The sequence below is a fragment of the Elgaria multicarinata genome, chromosome 10 (genome assembly GCF_023053635.1).
Source record: "Elgaria multicarinata webbii isolate HBS135686 ecotype San Diego chromosome 10, rElgMul1.1.pri, whole genome shotgun sequence".
Lineage (NCBI taxonomy): Eukaryota > Metazoa > Chordata > Lepidosauria > Squamata > Anguidae > Elgaria > Elgaria multicarinata.
This window is the reverse complement of record NC_086180.1, coordinates 84,158,644-84,179,298: the sequence shown is the minus strand read 5'-3', so window position 1 is coordinate 84,179,298 and position 20,655 is coordinate 84,158,644. Positions and strand designations below refer to the sequence as shown.

The 20,655-nt window shown below is 42.4% G+C and overlaps 1 protein-coding gene across 1 annotated transcript in view; it reads right to left on the bottom strand.

The window, feature by feature from the left end:
- CCKAR (cholecystokinin A receptor) overlaps positions 1–12,371 on the bottom strand; it is a 31,423-nt gene extending 19,052 nt beyond the window's left edge. Inside the window, exons 1-2 of the mRNA XM_063136295.1 lie at positions 12,251–12,371; positions 10,199–10,450 (exon numbers count right to left, since the gene is read on the bottom strand). Of these exons, the coding sequence (XP_062992365.1) occupies positions 10,199–10,450; positions 12,251–12,371 (373 nt within the window). The remainder of the gene's footprint in view (positions 1–10,198; positions 10,451–12,250) is intronic.
- Positions 12,372–20,655: the final 8,284 nt, after the last annotated feature.

The following is a 20,655-nucleotide window of genomic DNA, read 5'->3' as shown; positions in this document are numbered from 1 at the left end:
TTTATGGTGGCAATCACCAAGGAAAAAGGCAAGCTTTCCCTCTTCTTCTGTTTTTATATCTGCAATTAACTTGGTGACTGTCATTTTTATACTTCACTGATTTATTGATTATCTAATCAAAACTGTTTCCCATTTTCTTAAAAATGAACTTTGACTCTTATTTTATCACAGTTTTTCAAGGACATAGTCAGTATAGCAGACATTCTTATTAAAGGAACAATTTGCCAAACATTTTCCAGAATTTGACTTTGCCTCTAAAATATATGCTGAGGCAACTTTCCCCATACAAACCAAAGAGTAAGTCTAGTGTAGGAACACACCCATGCCTATGTATAACACATGCTTGTGTTATGAACAACAGGCAGGAAAGACTGAATTAATCCTTCAGACGTAGTCCTAGAAATGCCTCCATCAAGCTTTATCAGCTTTACAAAATACATAATCTGTTTAAGGGATGTGTCCTCCCATATAACCGAAAAGGTCTCTAAGTTTCTCATGACCTCAATGCAAATTAGAAAAATAACGCTGCAATCCTTATGAGAGAAGTAACTCACTAAGCTGTATTTTGTTTTTATGTCACTTTTTACCTATCCTTTGCATGTTTTGGTGTTGATTTTGCTGGTCTGCCACCGTAATAAATAACAATTTGAATTTTACAAAATACATAGCTGTCACGTGGGAATAGTGGCACATCAAATCCATATCCAGAAACTAAATACGTTCATTAGGTGTAAGTGCTAGTGGTTTCAGTCAAGATTGCTTCCATATAAATGTGTCTTGGGTTTTGTATATTATGAAATGTTTTCAGAAAAATCAGTGAAGTAATTTCAAAATCAAACAAGGTTCTTCTTTCCTTCCCTTAACAAAAAAACAAACGAACAAAAAAAAAGCATTAGGTTATAGAGTAACACAAGGACATTGGCATTGACTACATTTGTGGAACAGTTGGAGCATATGAAAATGTACATTTTTGGTCAGTATATATATATTTCTACTAATAAATTCTGGAAAGTAAAAAATAAAATTAAAAAATGGTCCACATGTCCACAGAATCCATGGGAAAAGCCGGTTGGCTGCATGATCTGTGGGTCAGATTCATAGAAATCTGAATTCATTTGACTAAGTTACCATTTTTTTCCTGACATCCTTCATGCTATTGTCTACTTTCTCATTGGCTCTCTGCCTGGTGAGCAAGTATGAAGTAGCAATGATGAGGGCGGCGGTGGGGGGGGGGAGGAACCGAAGGAGTAGCAGCTTGTGACAATGGCTGTGAGAAGGTAGATGTAGCCGTTAAGTAAGGAATCTGGGGGAGGCACCGGAACTTAGACAAACACGGCAGGACCAGTTTACAAAACATATGAATTTATTATTAGCAACTTAAGCATTATTAACACTCTGTGAGTCCCCGAGTTGTCTCAACTCCTAAATAGCTGTCCAACCGTTCCTGGGAAACCCTGCGCATTGCCCGGGTCAAATTCTTGATGCCGCTTCTGAAATGCTGTTCAACGTAGCAGGCTGCACAATTCCCTGCTCCTTACAGGCAATCTGTCCAAAGGTTGCCTTCTCTTTCGTATCTTCCCCAAATCCCTCCAACGCCTTCCTCTTTACCTTTTCCCCTCCTCTTTTTCCTCCTCCCCATTCCCCACTCCTCTCCTAACTGCTACTCTCCTCTTTTCCCTCCTTCTGTTACCATGACAACCCATGCCACAGCAGACCCACTGAGGGAGGGGCCAGAGCCTTTGAGGGTGCCCTGCCCAAGGGCTCTCAAAAACCTGGAGCTGGCACTGAAAAGAAGTATCTAAAAGAAAGCAGACACTTGGCTACATTAATGTTTTTACACATTTCCTTTCGAGGGAAATTTACAGATATTTGAACCGCCCTTTAAAACATGCTGTTCCCCAACTCTGCACCTTGAGATCAATATGGTTGCATCCCTTAGGTCAAGTTCCCTCTGAGACCACCGTGACCTGGACTCTACTTCCCACTGTAGGTGGGGACTTGATGATAAACTCACATGATGCTTTTTCTGCTCTTTTAGGAGGAACAAATCATTCCTACACATCAAAAACTAGCCTGACAGGGAGAGGGGTAGGCTAGAATCTTTGCTTTTCATTTTCTATGGACGGCTTTTATTTTTCCTATAGAAGAGCATTCCATCTTGTGAGTCCCCACCTGCTACCTGAAATGGCAAAAATAAGACATAGATCTATCCCCTCAGTGAGAATTAGGCCTTTGAGAGGTGGGGTGGGTAACTTGTGGCCTTTCAGATGTTTGGGTCTACAACTCCCAGCATCCCTCACAATTGTCTTGGCTGGCTAGGGCAGTTTAGAGTTGTCGGCCAAAGCACCTGGAAGGCCACAAGTTGCTCCCTGATAAGAGATAGAGGCATTCCCATAAAAAACATGTACCTATAAATGCAGCAAGCATAGCCGAAAGCTAACCATTGAGCAGGAGATGGTGGTGATGTCTTTATTTTATGCTGTGACACAATCACATTAAACTCACACAGCTTGTTTTTTATTGTTTTTTACATACATTAATCTTGCAGTCCTATAAACATTGGCTGTATATTCGCATCAGATACACAAAAATGCCTTTGAATCTCCTGGGTGCTATTTTGCAATGTGTGTGAACATAGTTAGTGGAGAAAATAAACTGAATGTACAACCTTTTCATGTAGGTATTCCATGAACATTCAGGCTGAATTAAGAAAAATCCCATACTAAGCCACATGAAAACTTCCATTGTCTTAGATGTGTACTTCAAAGTCAATTTTATTTTCACTTAAATCAAAAGAACTTCTGAGCACATATATTTAGGAGGGGCATTAATCCCAGTGCTGTCAGTGGGCAAAAAAAAAAAAAAAATTAACTGGATATATGCCAATTTGTTGTCCAACAGGCAGAACCTTGTCTTGATCTTTGCCCTGAATCCATTTTACATGGGACTGTGGGTTCCCATCAAAAAACATTGCCCACAATTTTGAGGGGAAAAATATTTTTAAAGTTGTAAAACGTAGGGAGATTCCACACTTCTTTCTTATTTATATGCAACATTAATACGGTGTTCCCACCTTTGCAAATCCTTCCCCTCCAACTTCACCTTCTCCAACCTCATCCCTGACAATCCCAGCTGCCAACTTGTTGCAATCTTGGCCACACCTTTGTTTTGTTTTGGGAACGAGAGATTGGGTCTGAGGCGTGGCAAATCTCACTTGATGGATTACAAGTCCCATAAATGTTGCAGGTAGAAACCCTTGTTTATGTAGAATAGTTTGATTTGCAACATTTATGAGATTTGTAATCAATCAAGGGGGGGGGGGGAGAGAGAAAGAGCTCTTCAAAGCATCTTTGAATGTATATAAGTGTTGTGTGCTGTAGCTGCCCAAGCGTCTTCAAGGAGATAAAACTAAGGAAAGTTCCAAGGCCAATCCACAAAGCTTTATTGCAAACAATTAACACTTCTGTAACACAAACTAGGCACCTTTATGGGAAAATCCACCCTAGGCAATGCTATGCAGACTAAGCAAAACAATTGACTGTTCAAAGAAAAGAAAAGGCTTTTTAAATGTCCCAAGCTTCAAGGTGGCGGAGGGTGCGTGGACGCCTTCTCACGCAATCTCTCCGACTGTCTCTTTGCTGCTAATTTCACTGAACGTTTTAACTTCTGGCCATTCCTAGCATCTAGTAACGTTTTGGAATGTTCACCCCCGGAAGTTGTCTCCTGAAAGCATAGGATGTGGCCTTGAGACAGACCGACCCTGGGAGGGGCGCATTCGCAGCTGGAGGCTCTCCCGTATGAACTTCCTCCCCCACTTCTGAATCAGAATCTGTTTCTGATTGATTTCCTAGGTCACCTGCTCCCAACACCTTGCTGAAAATGGATTGTCTCCAGAGAGTTTGGCCTTCAGCTTGCTGGAGGTTTCCTTTCTCCTACACGTGTAGAACTCTGAATAAAAACCTTTTTATTGGGACCTGCCTGGACTTTGCTTCTTCTCGACTTTGAGAATTTCCCTGACAATGGCATATTTATATAAAGGACTGTGACTGTAAAGCCTTTAATGCTAGATGGCACTAATTTTATTGTGGAGTCTGGGGGGGTCACTTACTTATTGGGGGTCACTTACTGCAGCAAAATGCACTTCTGCCTACAGGCCACGCCCTGGAGGATAATAACCCCTCCAAAAATACAGAAAATGGCAGTTTTTGGTCTAACAGTCTGAGTCATAAGTAACTGAGCTGATTGTAGCTTACTTCCAGTTAGTGTGCAAAGGATCATAGTGTTTATCTGCTTTATATCCCAACCATTCCAGCATACCATAACTCAGAACCAAATTCTTCAGCTGTAACCTTCAGCATATTTGCTTAGAGGTAAGTAGAGTTAAAGTGTTAATGCCTTACTTTTGATTAATTAGGGGCAAAGTAGATGCAAGCTAAATGTATCACTCACAACTGTATTTTTTTTAAAAAAAAACTATTAAGAACAGGCATGTGGCAGGGTGGTTGGGTGGCGGTCTACATTTTCATTGGAACTGTGATCCACAGGGTAATGCTCAGGGTGTGGGTTTGTAATTACAAGCTTGCTAGAAGCATCTGACTGGCAGGGCCGGCCCTACCATTTGGCAGAATGAGATGGTTGCATCAGGTGGCAGATGCTGAGAAGTGAGGAGCAGACAGAGTATGCACGCCATCCTGCTCTGCCCTCCTAAACTAGCCTGCCTCACTCAGGTGCAATGGAGGATGCTGCCCCCCTCATCAGTGCTGAAGTAACATTCAGTTACCAGTCTGGTCCTCTCTTCTATATGGAATTGGGGGAGGTGCCATCTTGTTCACCGCAGACAGCAAAATGTCTTGGCTATGGTTGGATACACAATTTTGGGCTATACTGACTTTTGGTCCAGTCCAGCAGGGCAGTATGTGAAGGCTGGAATGCAGCTAGTTAAGGAGACACAAGTCTGAGTTACTTCAGGTTGGTGTGGTGGGGACCCCAGGTTTATGCCAGAAGTTTTTTTCTTTGGAGTAATGTTCTGCTTTAAAGACTGGCACTATTGTTTTAAACCGCTTGTCTGGTCCTCCTTGGCCAAACTGTATATTTATAAATAAACAGATTATCGCCCACAAAAAAGTATACCAGAATAAATGTGTTTGTCTTTAAGATGTCACAAGACTCTTTTTTGTTTTTACCAAAAAATAAAGAGGCCATTATAAGTCTCTATCTATCTATTTATTTAAAATATCTCTAGGTTGCCTTTCAGGGCAGAAGCCCTCTTAAGGTGGCTTCCAACATTAAAATCCATACAATTAAAAAACAAAAACAAAAGGTATATAATAATATGGCAGAAACCATTAACAAAACAACAGACGCCAGCAATAAAGCATTACCAAAAAACCCCAAACCCTACGTAATTGCAGCTACAGAGCAGAGCTGTCCCGTAAAACATAGTTTCAGGACTACCTAAAAGCCCGCAGTGTAGGATCTGACAGATCCCCCAATGGAAACAAGGAAACCAGCCTCTTTAAAGCCTCCGCCACAAAAAATTCTTACTGCTGAGGAAGTTAGGCTGCTTGAGACTCAGATCTAGCATTTGGCTGACTTTGCATTGCACAAGAGTGGAATTGCACTGAACGTGTTGGGCCCGTAGAATATCTGCTGAGCTGGAGTTTGTCCGTTTTACTAGGGCAGAACACAGTTTGTTGCTATTTCTAACTATTTCTCTTATGCTGTAAAGGCACTGTGCTTTGCAGCCCACCTTTATGGTTGGCAGGCGTCCAAGCAAATTATGCTGCCTCTGTTCCTCAGAGCTAGCTTTTCTTGTGAGCGTTTAACGGCATGTCCGTCTGGTAATTATTTGTTACGCTTGTATCATGCTGGTCCGTGGAGGAGCTCAGAATGCCACCGTAAGCCTTTGCACAACTTGTTGAGATATGCTAAACCAGACTTACCCATCCCAGGGCCCTCCAGATATGTTGGACTACAACTGCCACCATCCCCAAATGGCCATGGCTGGCTGGGGGCATGCTAGGAGTTGTAGTCCAACATTTGTAGTCCAACAAAGAGAGGCATGCTTCGGAACCATGTGGGGATTTAAGCTGGTGCTGGAAAGAGTCTTCTATTCTCATGTCACAACTCTTCATTCCTCACTATTCTGGATGTCCCAAAAGTGTGATAACACAAAAGAGACCAATGCCCCCCCCCGCCACTAAAACAGATGCAAATAAAGAAATTTGTAATTGAGTGCTCAGAATGTTTTATTGAGTGCTTCCTTACAGAAGAGGGATGAGGAACCTGTGATCCTCCAGATGTTGTTTGACTAAAGCTCCCATCAGCCCCAGCCAGCATGCCTAATGGTCAAGGATGCTGGGTATTGTAGCCCAACAACTTCTGAGGGGCTGCAGATTCCCAGTCCACAAGAGCCTTTTTGGATAGGACCAAAGTGCTTTAGGGTGGATCCCTGCATTGAGCAGGGGGTTGGACTCGATGGCCTTGTAGGCCCCTTCCAACTCTGCTATTCTATGATTCTATGATTCTGTTCCCAACTGTAGCTTCTGGGAAGATTGCAAGGAGGACATGAGGGAAGCAGTCCCACCCACTCTTGCTCTTCTTCTCTTATATATTTCTTATTCAGAGCTAATCTGCCTGTGAAGATGAAACACAATTGAACCATCAGGGCTAATAGCCACCAAAAGACCTTCCTCCTATCTGAATTTTTCTAATCCCCCCCAAATGCCATCTAAGCTAGTGGCGTCGGTCCTGAAATCTACTGCCAATTGGTTTAATTGGGAAGCCGAAAGTTTGACCATTATGAGAGTGGGAGAAAAGATCCCTCTCTGTCTACTGTCTCTACACCATGCATAATTTTATAAGCTGTTTTAACAGCTCGCTCTGCTTAAGTTGTCTAAATATACAAATTGATCATGATTTTTATCATTTCTGGTGGAAGTGGTGATAACTGGATACCAGGATAACTGGATACAGGTGATTGGGGGGATATATCAATGGCAGGACATAGATTGACCTTGGATCGGTTAATGTTATGGCTGACAGTGCAGTCATATGCATGTTAATTCAGAAGTAAGTCCTACTGAGTACGCAGCCTGAATTACTCTGATAGGATTTATAGGATCAATAAAATCATGCCTTAAAAAATCTACTGAAAGCAATACAATTAATTTAATTAGATTTCAGCAGTCAGTAGACTATTTTTAGGACAACTGAATATTATGTTACCAAGTTTATATCTTGTTCTGTTTTGTATGGTCAAATCAATAAACTAAATCAAGTGATGGATAGCTATATCTAGTTCATGTTTACTTGGAAGTAAGCCCCTCTTGGGTCAATGGCATGCTTTCTCAATTAAGGGAGTATTGTGAGTATTGCAGCCCTACACATGTTCATTCGGAAGTAAGTCCCTCTATGCTAAATGGAACTTACACTTAGGCAAGTGTGCACAAGATTGCGTTCTGATTTACTAAGTTGGCAAATACTCCTCAGTGACTGAACAGTTAAATAGGATTCTGAAAATGACAGAAAGAGACAAACTGGCAGACACTGCATGGGAGGAAAATGGCCACCAGCTATATTTATTTTATTTAGCTCCTGCTCTATAACATGATCTTAGAATGGCTTTCAGCAGTTTTCTAAGTCTTAGCAATTCTCTCTCCAAGCGGCTCACCATTAAAGAAATGAAATGGTTTAGGTGATAAAAGAGGCCAATGAAATAAAAATGGCTTTGTAAATGTAGTATTTATTGGAGAACAAAAATTTTAAAAATGTAATACCCACACCACACTATATCCAAACAGTCAAAAACCTGTATGAAGGACAGTGGTTTTTGCAGACAGCTATTTGTAAAATGCCTCTATTGTAAAGAGGTACAGCAGAGTCAGCCAGACCAGGTGGATAACGGAGTTCCGTTTCAGGTGTGGGACATGCCAGCAGATGGGGAAAGTGGACTTCATTTCTTAATGACTAGAATACTTATTTACTCATGACTCTTTACGAAGACACATTTTCTTTGTAAAACATTTTCCTTAAAACATTCCTCCACAATACCGTACAATAATCTCCAGTACATTGTTCAAATCACCAAACATTTTGAGCTATGAGGTCCGCCTTCAGGAGAACATTTTAATACTAGTTGTGTAGTTACTCATGGAGAGAAAACACTCAATAGTCATGTGAGCCTCAGGTTTTGAAGGTTCACACTGACCTCCTATGTAGTGATTACAATTGATATTAAATATTCCCTCTCTCAAAAGCACCCCTGCATAGCCCCAAGTGCAATGCGCTGAGGATAAACTGAAGTTTTTAACAATACACTTCTCTTTCGCACTGCAGTCATTTTTCTTGCACCTTCTCTTGCCTTTTCAAACACTCTAGTGCTGAAAGCAGGATGCCAGCTGTACAAACTTGAAAAGTTATTGTGGCCCTGTTAATAATCCCTGAGCTCGGGGCTGCCAGCTTCTTTTGTGGTCAAAGATTCTGGCACCTCAGGCTCATGGCCCCGTTGCACAATTCCCCAGAAACTCATTGTTTGAGATGGACTTTAGTGGTCAAATGCCTCTCAGAACACATGGAATGCCTTTCCTCTCTGGAAAGATGCAATGGAAAAAATAGAATATATACTACAATAACAAAAAATGCAGCAGCAGCAGCACCTGCTCCCCAAAATGGATGTCTTAAGTGCTCCTATATTTGCTATGCCAGCATAAAAACACCCTGTAAAACCCTTGGGTGGAAATGTTGATGATTTTCCAATTCTGGCAATCAGCCCAAAAGGCAAACATCTGGGCAACTGATGACCTTCTCCAGGAGCCATGAGAAGGAGCACAATATGGGCTGATGTAACCTTGTGTATGGCCGCTGAGGTGACAGGCAATGCACCCCTGTGCATGTTTCCTCAGAAGTAAGCCCCATGGAATTCAATGGGTCTTAATCCCAGGTAAGCTTGTATATGAAAACAGAGCGCTTCTTTCCGCCTCCTCTCATGTAGCCCTGTTGCTTTTTTTTTTTTTTAAAAAAAGGCAAAATCTACCTGTATCCTGCTTAGGGAACTGGACAAGCTGTTCAAGGGCAAACAAGCTGTAGCCTGGATGCCCTTGAATAGGTTATCCATTTCTCTAAATAGGATACAGGTGGATTTTCCTTTAAAAAGATAGAGCTACATCACGGGAGTTGGAAGGAACAAAGTATAGGATGTGCTTTATGGTGCCATTGGCTCACGTAGGGATAGGGTAATGTCCAACATAGGCTTGGTCAGTGTCACCCCCACCTCAACTGGGCATGCATGCTAGGAGGTGTGAGGAGTATGTAGTGCAGCCTTCTCCAAGCTGGTGTCCTCCACATGTTTTGGACTACAACTCCCAGCATTCCCAATCATTGGTCATGCTGGCTGGGGCAGATGGGAACAAAAGTCCAAAACACCTGGAGGACACCTGGTTGGGGAATGCTGGTGTGGTGGTTGGAGTGTGGGTCTAGGGTTGGGGAGGCATCTCAAGAAAAAAAGGAAGGAGGAACCTCTAGATGCTGAACAAGGTTTTATCAGTAGACCCAATCCATTTTGGAAAATCCTTCCTCAGGGGAAGTATATACAACACATTCAAAGGATGGGGTAATCAGAAAATGAAACATAAGTAAATAAAACACAAGGTCTTACTAAACAGTATCAGAGCAAAAATTGTCCCACCTGTTTTAGTTAAAAGGCTCAAAATATCTAAATGAAGAGATTATAATACCAATTCCCACCCCCTTCTAGTAGCTGAAGTTTCCTCTTTCCCTTTCCCTCCATTTGGGGTGCCATTCTGCTCTTTTCAGCAAATCCCCACTCAGCTATGAACCTTGTCATTCTCTCTCAGCCTAACCTACCACAGGGGGCCAGATATACACTAAGGAGCATTTAACACTTTGAAAACAGTTTTGAAAACAGGATATGGAGTGTGTCCTGGGCCCCAACCGTTTTCAATACTGTTAGAAACCATTTCAAAACAGTAGTGTAGATCTTGCCCAGGGTAGTAAGGGTTGGGGAACTGGATACTCCAATTTAGCTCTGTAAAGCTAAATGTAGCTCTGTAAAGGAAAGGAAGAAATGCCTAGTGTTCCATGGGGCGTTGCACAGGGATTCCTCATCAGACAAATCGGCGTGGAAGCTTGAAAATGTATGAAAGACCCGTGTCAAGACATTAGGGATTCATAGACTCACCCATGAAGTAGGTGGTAATTTTACAGAAGGTGTTACCGAAAATGAAATCCTTCAGGAGGTTGGGAATGAGGGTGAAGGGCATACAGAAGAAGCAAAGCATGAGGTCACTGATGGCCAACGACAGCAGGAAAATGTTGGTGACCGTCCTCATCCTCTTGTTTCTGATCAGTACAATGATCACCAGGGTGTTTCCCAGGACACTAAGCAGAAAGATCAGGGAATACAGAAGGATCCGAACTGTCTGGTCCAAATCTGAAAACAAAAACGAAAAATCACTAGAACTGGAAGAAGCACATTGGGAAGATACGGGTCGCACGTGACCATGTTAGAGTTGAGTAAGACTTATTTTCTATACAGCTGAACGTGGCCACGTGCAAAGGAAGACAGGGATCACTTACCTTTCATGATTGTATTGAAGATGGTATTTCAATTGATGCAGCGTTTTTCACCCTTCCATGAAAGTGTTCCCCAACAGGGGCAGGGGGGAGGGGCTAGCACCCACCTAAACAAGCAGCTGGACACCCCACAGTTACTTGAAGGAAAGGCATTTTTCACATTCTCGCCCCCCCCCCACCCTTTTTTCCTCCTTCTGGTGCCACCTGCCCCAATACCCTCTTCTAAATGATTAAGTCATGAGATTTCCAGCCCGTGTCAGTTGCTGATATGCAAAACATGTAGGCGTGTGCCTGTGTGTGTGGTTTTGCTGGGGACATTTGCAAGGGAGAGGTTGGAGGTAGAAGAGAGGGAGCAGGACCCATTTCCACAGTAGTTGTGTCTCCTCAGCAACCTCTGCACTTGGTTGCTTGCTAGGGTGACCATATGAAAAGGAGGACAGGGCTCCTGTATCTTTAATATTTGTATTGAAAAGGGAATTTCAGCAGGTGTCATTTGTATATATGGGGAATCTGGGGGAATTTCCTCTTCATCACAACAGTTAAAGCTGCAGGTGCCCTGCTCTCTTTTAAATGTGGTCACTCTAGTATAGCTCCTGCACCTTTAACTGTTGTGATGAAGAGGGAATTTAACTAGGTTCTCCATATATAGAAATGACACCTGCTAAAATTCCCTTTTCTATGCAACTGTTAAAGATACAGGAGCCCTGTCCTCCTTTTCATATGATCACTCTATTGCTTGCCGAGGCACGCTTGCCAGTCAACGTGGGAAATGTTGGTGTTCCCCAACCCCCTTCTTTGCAATTGTAAAGAAAAAGTGATAAACAGGGAAAAGCTGAAGCTGTCTCTCCTGCTTGTCCCTTTTCCTCTGCAAATACCCCCCCCCCACACACACACATAGAGAGACCTCTGCTTAAGCACATTAAAGGCAAAGGTGGGTCTGGGAATTCTGTACTTGCAGCTGAACATGCAGCTCTGCCCTAAAGGGGTGAAGAAGCCAACATTAAAAAGCTGCAGCAAAGAATCCTTAAAGCTGGACTAATGTAAATCACAGTTCTAGTCGATATTTGATTTGGTTGCTTCTGTGGCTTTCTCAAGTATAGTTTGAAATGCCTGTCAGACCCTGTGCCTCGGTCTAATCTATCTGGAATACATCTCTGGCTTTCTTTGAAAAGGGTAGTACAACTAGTTATTACAAGTAGTCATACGTTATAAATTTGCAAATCCCTATTTTTGATCACCTGGGAATCTGATTCCATTAGAGAGCAGCAAACTAATATGCTACTGCATGTTTTGACATGGATGGTATAATTTGTGCCTGTTAATTCCTTCTATATACTGTTCATTATGGTTGCAATGGCACTTCTAGTGCTAAAAAAAACTGTTCGAAATTTACTAGTGTTAATGTAACCGTTTTAACATCATTTGCTCTGTGTTGTAACTGTTACATTTTCTAGTCAAACTGTACATTGCTCTCTAGGTGTAATTACAATCAAAAAGTTAAAACATTAATTTTGGGCTTTCCTCTCTCATCAAAACTTAGCCACAAACATCTGTTTTCACAGAGCTTGACCTAAAAAGCCTTTTAAAAAAATTGCTTACCATAGATTAGCTGCAGGTGAAACTGGTTGGTTTAAATCTTTGTTTAAATTGTACTTACCTTTAAAAGGTGGAGGACTGCGATTTGTGTAGAAGATTCTGTAATTTTCTATGTCAGGTTTACACAGGAGTGCAGAAATATTGGTGTTGATGCCAACTAGGCTGTCATTAAAAATATCCATCCTTCACTCTCCAGAGGTTAGTTACTAAGGCAGAAAGCGTAGCTTGGGGACTATCTGTCCATTTTTATGATGAATGCAAATAGGCCTAAAAAAATCCCACCCTGGGGAGTCTTTGACAGAGTCAGCTGTCCAAGGGAGCCCCTTCTCAGCCCCCCTTAGGGAATGTTTCGTCCACGGAATTCTATGAAGCATGGGAACGGTTGTTAGTAGTGAGACATGAGCCAGCCTGGATGCTGCAGAGAGAAAGGCAATGCATGCACACAAACACTCCGCTTCCTCTCTTCTGGATCCACCCCCTTCTGTTATTGACCAAGCCGGCTTTGGGATCATAACCATTCTGGAGAATTATTACAAAATTAACCCCTTGCACAATTGCTCTTAGCTGCTCACATATGTGCAGGACTTCTCCATACACAGTTATTTATAAACCAGAGTCAATAAATCAACTGCAATACAAGATGCCAAAAATCAGATTTGTGCAGCCTGCTCTAAGGTGTGTTTACTCAGAAGTAAATCCAATGAGTTCAATGGGACTGACTTCAAAGGGTGCACAGCATGACAACCTAAGGCAAGAATGCATCATGGGAAGTTCAAAAATGTAGTTTCATTTTAAATATACATAAATCTTTTATTTTTCTCATAACTTTAAACATGTAAAAAAAACCAAACCTGTTTGTTTAAAATATTTCTAAACTGTCCATCATCCAATGGATTCCAGGACACTGTATAATAGATATTATTTAAATAAAAATAATAAAAATAAAAATAAAACAGTATTCTTTGTAGCAACTTGAGACTAAAGGGCAGCAAAAATCTATAAAAACTACATGCAGACTTTAAAATTCCAGGCAACTAGGAAAAGTCTTAACCTGCCACTGGAGAGATGGTAATGTTGGCACCAGTCATACCTCTTTGGGGGTGGGCATCCCAGAGTCAGGGTGCCACTGCAGAAAAGGCCCTCTCCTTGGTGCTTACATAATGCACCTCTGCTAAGGAAAGCACTTGGATATGATTACAAAGTAAAACCACATTGGTTAAGGTCAATAAATCCTAGGCATTTCTTAAGCCTGCCATTCTCATCCTAAAGATGTATCCAAAAGATGTATTGTTGATGTGCAGGTACTTATCACGACAGTCCCTATAGCAATGACACCTGCAATGCAGGGAGTTGTCTTGATCCATATGACAAACCAGTTCTAGCAATTTTATTTTCACCAGGAGCGGGTCCTTTGTAAAGCGAATGGGTCTCAACTGCCCATTCAAACCAAGCTACCTCAAAATACTTTGCATCACAACAGTGAACAATAATTGTTGCTGGGGAAATTCAGCTAAACTCAAAGGGAATAGGGAAGCCTGGAGGGTGGAGGTGCCAGATGGTATCAAAGACTCCGCCTGTGTTGTGTCCCTGTTAAGTCCTGGGTCCTCTACCACTGGGTTTATCCCGATCCCTCTGAAATCATTGGGACCTAGGGCCACCATCTCCTGTCATTTTTATAAATAAATAAATAAACTGAAAGCCACCTGAGGAGGGCTGCAATCAGGAGGAATTGGGGTGTGTGTGAAGGGGTGTGTAACCCTTTCCTTGCCTGCAATTTTTACACACTGCTTCTTTACCTGTAGGGGAAAATATATACCTGTAGGGGTCCCTCTATTGTTTCTGCTGCAGGTGAAAAAACAACCCAGCTTTGGGAGTGATGTTGAGAAGAAAAAGAGTGGATGGGGAAAGGGTTCAGTGCCCTCCCCCAATGCCTTCACACCACCCTTTCATCTGCTTTTCAAGTTTTTTTTTTAAAAAAAGATGAAAGGAGACTGTTTCTGCATAATGTCTTGTTTTATCTTTAGAACTGTTCATACCACTAACAGGATGAGGTGGTAGACAATTCTGGATTGTGCCACTTCAGGTGACTGGGGGTTTGGGCAGATTATATTTTTGCATGCTTCCACATATAAAACGTTAGCTGTATGTGATAAACGATATGTTCGCTGTATGTGATAAAATTACATGCAATCTTAAACATTTCTCCCTGATGGGCTATTAATTAATTAATTACATTTCTATACAGCCCAATAGGTGAAGCTCTCTTGTTGGTTCACAACAATTAAATAATATAAAAATGTAATGGACAGATTTACCTGACTACTTACGAGGAAGCTACTGATCCTCCCATTGATAAATTATGAGTTTTCATTTAAGAGCTTTCATATACCATGTATAAAGTTTTTTCTTTTTCTTTTTAATGTCAGGGAGTATTAAAAATGAACTTAGCCTGCAATGAGAAGAAGGAGAGTCCAGAATTTTACCAGCTCCTTCTGTATATGTACTATAGTTCTTTCTTCATATTCTATTTTATTATTAGTTATTACCCACTATCAATTGGCATGACACCTTCCAGAGTGTAGTATGCCAAAAAGAAAAAAAAGGGAGGGGGTAGGTCCATGTTCCATACAAGATTACAACAACCTAAAATCAACAGTGAAGAATTAGGGTGACCATATGAAAAGGAGGACAGGGCTCTTGTATCTTTTACAATTGTAGAGAAAAGGGAATTTCAGCAGGTGTCGTTTGTATGCATGCATCACCTGGTGAAATTCCCTGTTTGTCACATGTACTTTGGCCCTAAGAGCTTTTCTATGTGAGGCATTTATCATGCATTTGTCATTTCCTACTCACAATTGTTTACTTCAGTTTCACTTCTGTGTCTAACTAGCATTTTTAGCAAGTTTTTTTAGAACAGGGAAAGTTGAGGTATTTAATTGTAAAAGTAAATGAAAGCACAATTTCCTCTTGTATACTTGCACTTGCACTATTCTGCTATATCACAGTGCCACCTAGAGGCTTTGTAGTGGAAAAGCAGGAAAGGAAATGCTCCTCATGCACTGCTTGGGTCATGTTTAGCCCTGCTCCCCCTAGTTTGGAAGAAGGTGCTTTAAGTAATCAATCAGAATCCTGATGTAGAGGAGTCGGCCCCAGACACAGGTCAGCCTGTATCAGTGGGGGAGAAAGCTCTCACGGGCTCTTCACCAGCTGGGAGTGAACCCTCTCCAGAGCTTATCTTCTCAAGGACAAACAATATACAGTCAGTGGGAAGCCAATATTCTTCAGAGGGCGAGAGCGACAGCCCACCTGGCATCTCATCAGAAGCTGCATCAGAACTAGTCTCTCTGAAGTTAATGCGTCTTGGGAAAAGGCTTTCCATTCTTCTTGAAAGGACAATTGTCTTGCTTAGTTTGCATAGTTTTGCCTAGGGGAAAGTTCCTATTGATTAGACTCTCTTCAGGCAGGAAGAGATGTTTATTGCTTGAATAAAGCTTTGTGGATTACTTAGCAGGCCTCATTATTGTCTCCCAAGAAAGCGGGAGGTTTTGAGAGACACACAGCTTGGCTCTCATTTTTGTGAGGAAACTGGGAGTAGGTACAGTAGATTAGTAGCCAATTAACAACCTCATGTAGAAAAGTTCTAAGTCCATCCTCAGAGAGCAATCATGACAAGAAAAAAAACAACTACAACAAGCTCTCAGGTGAGCAATCTGTGCTGGGTGTCCTCTTTCCCTGTTCTAACAGCCTCCTTACTGGTGTAGGGGTAAAGTTAGGGGTGTGCACGGACCCCCCCGCTCTGCCCCGCGGGCCGTTTCGAAAACTTCGGATCGGCCCGCTCCGCGCCGCTCCGCCCATACTCTGCTCCTCTTCGCCGCGGAGCTCCGGCTCCAAATCGGAGCTCCGCAGTGGAGGGGAGTGGCGCCAGGTAAGGCTGGGAGAGCAGGGCGGGGAGGTTACCGGGCCCTGCTGCCGTCGCCGCCTGTGCGGCGACGGCGGCAGAGCCCAGTAAGGGACCAAGGGGGAGGGGGGCCTTACCTGCCTCTGTCCACGGTCTGTTGGCTTCTTCAATTGAGCCCGCGGTTCAACCAGGAAGTCTGGGATGCAAGTGCGGCCTAGACTTCCTGGTTGAACCGCGGGCTCAATTGAAGGAGCCGACGGACTGTGGACGGAGGCAGGTAAGGGAGAGGAGGGGGGGTTACCAGGCTCTGCCGCTGTCACCGCATGGGCGACAGCGACAGCGGCAGGGCCTGGTAAACCCCACTTACCTTTCTGGTGGAGCTCCGGATCGAGGCGAAGGATCCGCCTTCACCTCGATCCTCTTCGCAACGCTCCGCCGGCCCCCCAATCCTCTTTGCCTCCGCCTTAAGGGGAGGCGAAGCACCCCACTCCACTTCTAATTCGCCGGTCCGATTAGAAGCGGAGCACATCCCTAGGTAAAATCACTGAATGGGGGGGGGGATGTAGCTCAGTGGTTAAGGGCCGGCCGGTTCACAAAAATTAAAACCATAATAGAACAACCAACAGGTTAAAAACACAAATACAGTATAAAAAGTACAACCAGGATAAAACCACACAGCAAAATTGATATAAGATTAAAATACAGAGTTAGAACAGTAAAAATTAAATTTACGTTAAAATTAAGTGTTAAAATACTGAGAGAATAAAAAGGTCTTCAGCTGGTGATGAAAGGAGTACAGTGTAGGTGCCAGGCGGATCTCTCTGGGGAGCTCATTCCACAGCCAGGGAGTCACAGCGGAGAAAGCCCTCCTCCTAGTTGCCACCTGCTTCACTTCCTTTGGCAGGGGCTCACAGAGAAGGGCTCCTGTAGATGATCTTAATACCCCTGATGGTATTACAAACAATTTGTATGCTGAAGTTCAGTCCCAGACATCTCCAGTAAAAAAGCTCTCAAGTAGCAAAGCTCCAAAAAAAATGTCTGCCTGAGATTTTGGAAAGCTGCTGCAAGTCACAATAGACAATGACTGGGCTAGGTGGACCAGTGGCCAGACTTTGTATAAGGGAGTTTCATTCAGGACAGGCCCTGCTATGAGACGTGGTGAGGTTTGTGGCTCAGGCAGCAGATTGGTGAGGGGTGGCAAATTGCACACTTGAACCCACTGCCTGCTGGGCTACCTGGTGCTGCCATTGCTGCCATTCACCAGCTCTCTCACCAACCAGCCAGCTGTGGTGTGGAACCACCCCTGCTTTTGGTGGTCCTGCAGGGCTTTCTGGAGCAGCCATGCCTTGCTCTGAGGGAGAGGTCCTTCCTCAGAGCAGGGCATTGTGGTTAAGGGGGGAGACTTTCTGAGCACCTGTGCTGCTGCTGCCACTCTGCCACAATGGCGGCATCTACTGTTTAAAGTTTGTTAAACTTCTAACAGTTTTTCTTTAAGTTTAGCAAACTTTAAATGGTATTTGCTTCCACAGCCTTACCCAGAATGCATTGATAAGATGAAGGTCCCCTTCCCCAGAGTGCAGCATTGAAGGACAAAATGGGCCCAGTATCAGAGGCAGTAAACCTCTATATATCAGTTGCTGGGGAACATGGGTGAGTGGGTGCTGTTGCATCGTGTCTTACTTGTGGACAGCTGGTTGGCCACTGTGTGAGCAGAGTGCTAGACTGGATGGACCCTTGGACTGATCCTCCTAATATTCTCAATCCTGGCAGTGCTTGCGCTGCTGCTGCTATTGTAGTGGGGTGGGGCAACTAGGGTCCACCTCAGGTGGCACAGTGTCTTATGCCAGTCCTGGTTCCATATGTTCATCGATGGAGGCCGGTTGCTCTGATGTCAGTGGGGCTGTGAATCTGCTCTGAATTTTGGTCAGAACTCTAAAGGAGCTATCCAACGCAACTGGTTCTGAAAGAAACCCAGAGCAGATCCACCAGCCCACTGACATGTTCGTTAGATTAAAGTATGTTAAAGGCATAATGTCCTTAAAAAGCACCTATATTAATGAAGGTTTTAGCAATATGCAAATGAATTTAAATTTCATTGATTAGAAGCCAGATGATTAAACAACTAAAAGACATTTAATCATCAGACGGCCTTAGAAATGTATTAATTGGCTCAGTAACTCCTTTCCCTTTCACCGGTGCAATGACCTTGTTCTATGAACCGCTGAGCAAGCACAGCAGCATATAGGAACGGTGGTAATCTCAGTATTTGCATGCCAGCAGAAACAGGGCACTTGCACATCCCCTGGAGTCCAGCTTCAGTCCACTGACAGTGTATTTGCAAAGTGTGTGTATGTTGGGTTATTGTGCCAGAACTTTTCTCTTTCTGGAACTCTGTTTGTGCTCAGAAACAAACACACATCACGCAGGTCTTACACAGCAGAGCTGGTTTATTTCCTTCAGGCTTCTGTGCAGTTCAATTCAGATCAGTTCAGATCAGCACTCTGAGGCATGCACAGAGAGCAGTGATCATAGAGCAGTGATCAGTAAGCAGTGATCGTAGAGCAGTGATCAGTAAGCAGTGATCAGTTCCATTTTACACAAGTGAGAAACTATATACACATCTTACACAATTCTTATCTACATTACATACAGCTGTGATGAGGCTAACTTAGAATCTTGGCAAGGTTCCCAGAACAGCCTTTATCTCAAGGTAATTGCCCACAGATAGACTTTCTCTGTTTAACCCTGAGATAGCCATACACACACAATTTTAATGACTAAGCAAGTATTTCTTTTCATATACTTAACAGTCCTCCTCTTGCGCATGTTGTTTAAATTGTGTTACAATCTGAGACCCAGCTTTAAAAGCATCTCTTTGTGTTTTACCATTGAACGTTCCACCTGTCCTTCCTCATTTTGTTTTACTTTGAATACCCATTTACTGTTAATGGCTTTACGACCTTCAGGTAAAGGTACTAGCTCCCACGTTTCATTTTTTTCCATTGCTCTGATTTCCTCTGACATTGCTTCATGCCAGCCCGGAGCTTCTGTAGGTTCCATCTCCTGAATTTCCTTCAAATGAAGTAGGTTCATAGGCTATCAGTAAAGCTCTATGAGAAACCTGTTTGCTTTGGTATTCATCTGAATAACGAATTGGAGCTTTGCGTTCCCTTTCTGATCGTCTTGGCATAGTTACAGGCATAGTTTCCTCCTCCACAGTTTCTTCCCCTTCCCTCTCTTGCTGAGATTGTTCAGGAATTTCTTCTGTTTCTACAGCTTTCTGTTCTACAGGCAAACTTACATACTGTTTTGTTTCCTGCATTTGTTCATGAAAAACTACATCTCTGCTCACAATTACACTTTTGTGATATGGAGACCACAAACGATAGCCTTTTGTTTGTGTATCATATCCCAACAGTTTACATTCCAAACCTCTTTGAGCTAGCTTTCCTGGTCTGTTTTCTTTCTGAACATGAGCAAAACATTTACTTCCAAAAACCCTTATATGTGACACTCTAGGTTTTCTTTTGTAAAACATTTCATATGGAGTTTTTTCATGTACAGAGTGGTAAAGCCTGTTTAACAAATAATTTGAGGTGGACAAAGCTTCTGCCCAGAACAGATTAGACAATCCTGACTCTTTCAATAGAGCTCTTAACATGTTCTGCAAGGTTCTGTTTTTCCTTTCTGCAACTCCATTTTGAAATGGTGAATATGGAGCAGTAAGGTCATGTTGTATACCCTCATCACTGAGGAATTTTTTAAATTGGTTGCTAAGAAATTCACCTCCCCGGTCCGTTCTTAGATTAGCTATAGGTTCTTTAAATCTATTTTTACTCCACTTAACAAAGGCTTTAAACTTTCCAAAAGTTTCACTCTTCTGTTTTAACACATACACAAATCCAAATCTACTGTAATCATCAACAATAGACAAGAAAAATCTGTTTCCTCCTTGACTTGTCTCAAAAGGACCTGCAAGATCTGCATGAATTAATTCAAAAATTCTTTTTGTTGTTCTCTCACTATGTTTTGGAATGTTTGACTTATGACACTTGGTTTCACTGCATACATTACATTCTACATAGTTAGAACATGGTTTGATTTTCACCCCTTCACACAATTCTGGAATCTTAGAAATTGTTCTATAGTTAGCATGACCAAACCTTTTATGAGTTAAATGGATACACTCTTGGTGTGGTTTGCAATTGGCTATTGTTTTTGTTGTGACTTTGCTGGCTACAACTTCATTTTCTGTACAAGTATTAATCACATACAAAGATTCTTTCATTATTCCCTGCACACACACCTTGTTTCCATGTTTTATAGTACAATTTTCTTCAGTAAAACAAACCTCATACCCCATTTCTGTTAACTGAAACACACTTAGAAGGTTTGTTTCCAATTCTGGTACATATAAAACACTTTGTAGTTCAACTCCCAGACAATCAAAATATACATTACCCACACCACAAATCTGGATTTTTGTTCCATTTGCAAGGGTAACACACTTTTGCTCTGAAGTAGAAGTTTCCAAGGTAACAAATGAAAGTTTGTCTTTTGCCATACTT